This window comes from Gekko japonicus, unplaced genomic scaffold (genome assembly GCF_001447785.1).
Source record: "Gekko japonicus isolate JY-2015 unplaced genomic scaffold, Gekko_japonicus_V1.1 scaffold248, whole genome shotgun sequence".
Lineage (NCBI taxonomy): Eukaryota > Metazoa > Chordata > Lepidosauria > Squamata > Gekkonidae > Gekko > Gekko japonicus.
This window is the reverse complement of record NW_015169782.1, coordinates 166870-174547: the sequence shown is the minus strand read 5'-3', so window position 1 is coordinate 174547 and position 7678 is coordinate 166870. Positions and strand designations below refer to the sequence as shown.

At 51.0% G+C, this 7678-nt stretch overlaps 1 protein-coding gene across 2 annotated transcripts in view; it reads right to left on the bottom strand.

Moving 5' to 3' along the window:
* LOC107115205 (calmodulin) overlaps window positions 1-7378 on the bottom strand; it is a 9916-nt gene extending 2538 nt beyond the window's left edge. Inside the window, exons 1-3 of one of the 2 annotated variants that reach the window (XM_015416845.1) lie at window positions 7118-7378; window positions 4225-4255; window positions 727-870 (exon numbers count right to left, since the gene is read on the bottom strand). In XM_015416845.1, the coding sequence (XP_015272331.1) occupies window positions 727-870; window positions 4225-4255; window positions 7118-7120 (178 nt within the window). In that variant the 5' untranslated portion in view covers window positions 7121-7378. Of the gene's footprint in view, window positions 1-726; window positions 871-1924; window positions 1956-4224; window positions 4256-7117 lie in introns of both variants that reach the window. The other variant, XM_015416844.1, reaches the window with a different exon arrangement.
* Between the last annotated feature and the right edge of the window lie 300 nt (window positions 7379-7678).

The window sequence follows — 7678 nt, the reverse complement described above, 5'->3', positions numbered from 1 at the left end:
CGCATCCTTCAAGGTGTCAGGAATTACTCAAATTAACTTCTGTTCCCCACAGCACTGGAAGACAGCCTCCCAGAAGTAAGGAGAGAGCCCAACAGTGGAGTGAAGGGAGGTGGACAGGAGCAAGGCCAACAGAGGGGCTGGGCGACATTAACTGGATGGCACTGCTCTCTTTATGGTATCCAAACAGTTCTGAGATGTAGTGCTGGCAGATTAACCTACAACAGCCTGCTGCCCTACACTGGGTTGATCTCAGGTAATACCAAGCCTAATGGCGCTCACCCTGACAAAATCATAAAACAGTTGCATGGAGGCAGGAGGAATCAGTCTGCACAACATTTGGTACACCCTGCAACCAAGCGAGGCTCTCCTCCTGTTGGATCCCACCTGTTAACTGAAGAGGGGCGCACCAATTCTGGATAAGACACCACGCTGCTGCCCTGGCTTCAACAGACTAGAGAGAGGAAACTCAGCTGCAAACCCAAGGGTTGCCAAATGCCCACCTGTGGCTTAGGTACAAATCCTGGAGCCAAGCCCATCCGCCCATGTGCAATGCGTTACTTGCCCAAGATTTTCAGCAGAGTGGGCCATAAGTGTAAAATGAATTGGATACTCTCCCACCCAAATTCATCTGGGAAACAAGATCTCGCATTACCTTCCCATCTTCCCCTTTTCCCTTCAGCCCTAAAAGAGCCTCTCGCCCAGACACCCAAGGACTCCCCTACTCACCATCAGCATCCACCTCGTTGATCATGTCTTGCAATTCAGCCTCGGTGGGGTTCTGCCCCAGAGACCGCATGACAGTGCCAAGTTCCTTGGTGGTGATAGTGCCGTCACCATCCTTATCGAAGAGGGAGAAGGCCTCCTTGAACTCTGAGAGACAACAGAGGAGAATCGGTTTGACCTGGGGCATTCCCCCACATGCCGGCTCAGTTGGTAGAAGCTGCCCGACCACATCAGCCCTGGAAGTCCCTGGGCCCAAATTTCAATAGCATTTTGGGGTCACAACCACTATTTTAGTGGTGGCTTAGTAGGCAAGCATCTCTGTTCTATGGAGAATATTCAGTCTTGGTCATCTCAGTGAAAGGCTCTCGGATACCGGAGGTTGGGAACATCTTTGCCTGAGACTGTCAAACCAGCATCAGAGAAGGCAATTCTGATTAGATGAACCAGGGGACTGATCGGTGAAGGCAAGCTTGTTGCTTCGAGAAGCATGCCTGTCCAACTATAGCATCCTTCTTCCCACAAGAGGCACTTGGCAGTGTGGGACACATACAATTGCTTTATCCTAGATCACACCATTGGTCTATCAAGGTCAGTATTGTCTCCTGTGACTGGCAGCAGCTCTCCAAAGTCACAGAGGAAGGGTCTTTCACATCACTTCCTACCTGTCCCTTTGAACTGGAGATGCCAAAGACTGGGATGTGCTGTAATGCACAGTAGATGTTTTACTGCTAAGCCACAGCCCCTCCTCGCATGCATGTACTATGAAAGGGTACGGTACCCAGGTTCCTTTGATAGAAGATAATATGGCCTAGCGGTTCAAATCCTTGCAAGAACAAAGAAGCTTACTGGGCAGCCTTAACTCAGACATTTTCTCAGCCTCATTCTACGGCTAAAATGTGGAAACATCAGATCGAGAAAGAACAAACTGAAAGAAGCCAGTGGCTACTCTACTGGTTCTGCTTTTTTTTTGTAAGTGTGCAGGAATACGTATTACTGTTTGACAGAGATGGGGAGCCGATGCTGAGAGCAAAGGCATTTGCACACAGAGCTACAGCCAGGCCCTCCCACCACCCAGAGGCCAAAATGGGGTCCCAATCAAGCCCTGCACTCCTGACGCCGGCCCATTTCTCACACCCACTCTTTGCCCTCTTGACTGATTCCATCATCATTTCTACCCCCGGGAGACGGAGACAATTCTCACCTGCAATCTGCTCCTCTGTCAGCTGGTCGGCCTGCAGGGGAAAAGGAGGAGGACAGCAAGAAGGAAAAGAGGGTTACCTGCAATCTGCTGCTCTGTCAGCTGGGCGGCCTGCAGGGGAAAAGGAGGAGGACAGCAAGAAGGAAAAGAGGTTTACGGCTCCAGCCTCTCCCCCAACCACACATCCCAGTCTGATGCAATTGTAACCGGCACCTCTTCCACAGGCTCCCATTTACACCCATAACAACTGCAAGGAATTACTGCATCCCCTGCTCCATGCCCCCTCCATCTCCACCCCCCCCCCCTCATTATTTCATAGCAGCCATTCCTCCAGTTTCCTGGCACACATCTCTTCAGATGCCCAACAGATCCCACAGACCCTCCCCTGGGAACAGTTTAATAGGGAGATAGGTCTCTGCCCCAAGAACTGTGGCACTGGAAGGAGACGACACAGAAAAGAGGGTTCCTAGAGACCCGTTCTCCCATTTCCCCCATTCGTGGGTGGTTGTCGTCATCAACACCCACCACCTAACACAATACATCCCCCTCTGAATGCTCTCCTTTTAAATCACTTCCTAATCCTCCCCCAAGGAGGTTTCTCTTTCCCAGTTGCCCGCCATCATTCTTCCCATCAGAGGGGAAGAGAGAAAACAGCACCTGAGCCCCCTCCCCAGCTTGCAATCTGCTTCTCCTTAAGAGATGGCCTTCCCCTACTCAGAGGCCTCCCCCCTTTATGCTACCAATCTGAAGCCATGCACCCCCTCCCTCTCCAAGATTGCCCCGCTGGCTTATACCATACCCCATTATCCACACCAATGTCTGAGCTAGCAGAGATAACGAGACAGTTGTAAACAGAATCCCCAGCCACATCACTTTCTCCCATGCCCCCAACATGCATGTGTTCTGACTTATAAGTCACTTCCAACTTATGGTGACCCTATATATTAATGACCTCCAAAGCATTCTATCCTTAACAGCCGTGCTCAGGTCTTACAGACTGAAGGCCGTGGCTTCCTCGATGAGAGTCCATCCATCCATCTCATGTTGGGTCTTCCTCTCTTCCTGCTGCCTTCCACTTTTCCTAGCACTGTTGTCTTTTTCATTGACTCTTGTCTCCTCATGATGTGACCAAAGTTACAATAGCCTCTGTTTAGTCATTTTAGTTTCTAGGAAGAGTTCAGGCTTGATTTGGTCTAGGACCCACTTATTTGCCTTTTTGGTGGTCCATGGTATCCGTAAAACTCTCCTGCAACACCACATTTCAAATAAATCAAGTTTCTTCCTGTCAGCTTTCCCACACTGTCCCACTTTCAGACCCATACACAGTAATGGGGAAGACTACAGTGTGATCTTGGTCACCAGTGACACCTCCTTACATCTATGAATCTTTTCTAGCTCCTTCATGGCTGTCCTTCTCAGTCTCAACTACCTTCTGATTTCTTGGGTGCAGTCCCCCTTTTGGTTGAAGATGGAGCCAAGGAACAGAAAAGCTCTAACAATTTCAGAGTGTTCATTCTCAACTTTAAAGTTGCGTAATTCCCTAGTAGGCATTACTTTTGTCTTCTTGATGTTCAACTGCGATCTTGCTTTGGCGCTACCTGCTTTAACCTTCATCAATAGTCGTTTTAAGTCTTCACTCTTTTCTGCCAGTCATGTGGTGTCACCTCCATTATCTGATTAATGTTCCTTCCATCAATTTTCACCCCTTCATAAAAACTGAATCCAGCTTTATGATACGTTGCCCCCAACATACACGCCCTCTAAGAGTAGCACCTCCCAACACATACCCCTTTCATCCCTCCACAATTTTCCTTTCTCAGGGCCCAACAGTTTCCTTACACACACCCCCAAAGGTGTTTGTCACCTTCCTGCTCTAATGCAACCGCACCCCAACTTGTACTCCCCCTTCCCTTAGTTCCCAATTCCCCCCAATGCAAGATTTTTGGAGCGATTCCTTCTTTCCATTTTGACCTCTCTCCCACTTTCTCCACCCTTCCTCCTCTATAGACCAACCCCTCCACTTTCTGTTACAGGCTCACAGATTTTGCTCCTAGCACCCCTCTTATTATTAGCTCTGCTTCCGAACCCCAGTCCTTCTCTCCTCTTCCATGCCAACTTGAGGCTTTCCTCCTACCCCATCACTTCCCCACTTTGATCCATCTCCCATCCACATTATCTAGGCGGGATGGGGTCCTAATCAAGCCCTGCACTCCTGACGCCGGCCCATTTCTCACAACCACTCTTTGCCCTCTTGACTGATTCCATCATCATTTCTACCCCCGGGAGACGGAGACAATTCTCACCTGCAATCTGCTCCTCTGTCAGCTGGTCGGCCTGCAGGGGAAAAGGAGGAGGACAGCAAGAAGGAAAAGAGGGTTACGGCTCCAGCCTCTCCCCCAACCACACATCCCAGTCTGATGCAATTGTAACCGGCACCTCTTCCACAGGCTCCCATTTACACCCATAACAACTGCAAGGAAAAACCTCCTCCCCTGCTCCATGCCCCCTCCATCTCCAAACCCCCCCCCACATTATTTCATAGCAGCCACTCCTCCAGTTTCCTGGCACACATCTCTTCAGATGCCCAACAGATCCCACAGACCCTCCCCTGGGAACAGTTTAATAGGGAGATAGGTCTCTGCCCCAAGAACTGTGGCACTGGAAGGAGACGACACAGAAAAGAGGGTTCCTAGAGACCCGTTCTCCCATTTCCCCCATTCGTGGGTGGTTGTCGTCATCAACACCCACCACCTAACACAATACATCCCCCTCTGAATGCTCTCCTTTTAAATCACTTCCTAATCCTCCCCCAAGGAGGTTTCTCTTTCCCAGTTGCCCGCCATCATTCTTCCCATCACAGAGGGGAAGAGAGAAAACAGCACCTGAGCCCCCTCCCCAGCTTGCAATCTGCTTCTCCTTAAGAGATGGCCTTCCCCTACTCAGAGGCCTCCCCCCTTTATGCTACCAATCTGAAGCCATGCACCCCCTCCCTCTCCAAGATTGCCCCGCTGGCTTATACCATACCCCATTATCCACACCAATGTCTGAGCTAGCAGAGATAACGAGACAGTTGTAAACAGAATCCCCAGCCACATCACTTTCTCCCATGCCCCCAACATGCATGTGTTCTGACTTATAAGTCACTTCCAACTTATGGTGACCCTATATATTAATGACCTCCAAAGCATTCTATCCTTAACAGCCGTGCTCAGGTCTTACAGACTGAAGGCCGTGGCTTCCTCGATGAGAGTCCATCCATCCATCTCATGTTGGGTCTTCCTCTCTTCCTGCTGCCTTCCACTTTTCCTAGCACTGTTGTCTTTTTCATTGACTCTTGTCTCCTCATGATGTGACCAAAGTTACAATAGCCTCTGTTTAGTCATTTTAGTTTCTAGGAAGAGTTCAGGCTTGATTTGGTCTAGGACCCACTTATTTGCCTTTTTGGTGGTCCATGGTATCCGTAAAACTCTCCTGCAACACCACATTTCAAATAAATCAAGTTTCTTCCTGTCAGCTTTCCCACACTGTCCCACTTTCAGACCCATACACAGTAATGGGGAAGACTACAGTGTGATCTTGGTCACCAGTGACACCTCCTTACATCTATGAATCTTTTCTAGCTCCTTCATGGCTGTCCTTCTCAGTCTCAACTACCTTCTGATTTCTTGGGTGCAGTCCCCCTTTTGGTTGAAGATGGAGCCAAGGAACAGAAAAGCTCTAACAATTTCAGAGTGTTCATTCTCAACTTTAAAGTTGCGTAATTCCCTAGTAGGCATTACTTTTGTCTTCTTGATGTTCAACTGCGATCTTGCTTTGGCGCTACCTGCTTTAACCTTCATCAATAGTCGTTTTAAGTCTTCACTCTTTTCTGCCAGTCATGTGGTGTCACCTCCATTATCTGATTAATGTTCCTTCCACCAATTTTCACCCCTTCATAAAAATCGAATCCAGCTTTATGATACGTTGCCCCCAACATACACACCCTCTAAGAGTAGCACCTCCCAACACATACCCCTTTCATCCCTCCACAATTTTCCTTTCTCAGGGCCCAACAGTTTCCTTACACACACCCCCGAAGGTGTTTGTCACCTTCCTGCTCTAATGCAACCGCACCCCAACTTGTACTCCCCCTTCCCTTAGTTCCCAATTCCCCCCAATGCAAGATTTTTGGAGCGATTCCTTCTTTCCATTTTGACCTCTCTCCCACTTTCTCCACCCTTCCTCCTCTATAGACCAACCCCTCCACTTTCTGTTACAGGCTCACAGATTTTGCTCCTAGCACCCCTCTTATTATTAGCTCTGCTTCCGAACCCCAGTCCTTCTCTCCTCTTCCATGCCAACTTGAGGCTTTCCTCCTACCCCATCACTTCCCCACTTTGATCCATCTCCCATCCACATTATCTAGGCGGGAGGGGGGAGGATGTCATAAGATCTGGTTCCACCCCACCCCCCCCAGCTTTTATTAACAGCCTCCCAACTCCAGACACCCCCATTCAGGGAGGCTTCACGGCTCCTGGCCCCCCTCTCTGTCACTCCCACCAACAGTTCCCCCACCTTAGCACCTCCCCATTTGTCTAAGGGTCCCCACCATCGACCCTTTGCCCCCTCCAATCCCCCATCCGTATAGAGACTGCAGACATTTCCTTCCACTGATTCCATCTCCATACCCCCATCTTTATTCCGTTATAGGGGAAAGGCCCCATTTCCCATTGACCACCCCCACACACACGTTTTATTAAGCCGTGGCTCCTCCCTTGCATAGGGGGGAAGGAAATCTGGAGCAGGCCACACACTCCATTTTGCCCCCAACCATCTTTTAGGGGAGAGCCATGCAGCATAGGGGCTCTGGCCATCTTTTTAACCTCGTCTCCCCACCACACACACACACTTTCACTTTGGAAGGTAAAGGGGCTCCTGGCCCCTCCCATTTTTGAACCCCCTGTCCTATTAGGACTCTAATTTGGGAACCACCAACCCCACAGCCCCCCCCTCTTTGGGGAACGGGTGCATCCCAGTCCCCTCTCAACATCACCCCCACGGAAGGTGGAAGGTCCTAGAGCATGCCCCATTTAAGACCCCTCCCGAGGGGGGGCGGTCCAGCCCCCGCCCCAGTTAAGACCCCCTCCCCAATACCAGCTCCACCCTTCTTGGAGGGGGAATCAGGAGCCAGGATTCCCCCCCCCCCGGAGCTCTCACCATGGTGACGGGGGGGAGGGGACCAGGCGTCGCGACCTTTCAGCTCTCCGCTGGTGTCCGTCTCCTTCCGCCCCGGGCTGAATCGCCGCCCCCTCCCCGCTCTTCTCGCGCCCAACGGCAGGACGCGAACGTTTCTCGACCTCACGCCCTCGCGTGCGTATCCCTCCGCCCCCGCAAACGAGTCCCGACACCCGGCCGCAGCATTAAAATAAACGAGGGGGTGGGGAGGTGGAGAGACAATCTCGAGGAGCAGCCGTAGTAGCAGGTCGTGGCCGCCGCGCCCTTTAAATAACGTCCGGTCCCGCCCCCTTCCCCTGTCACGTGGATGATCAGCAGCCGTCCCATTGGATTAGCCTCACCTGCATTGCGTCAGGGGAGGCCGCTTAAAGGGGAAGACCCGAGGAACGGGGCGGCGGGGGGTGGGTAGATGGGCCGACAGAAAAATGGAAGTAGGTTAGAAATGACGGGAGGGGGAAGGACCTTAAACTGAAGAAAATTCGGCCTGCATTTTCACATTTAAAGGGGATGTTGGAATTAAAGGGGAAACAGCAGGGAGGGGGG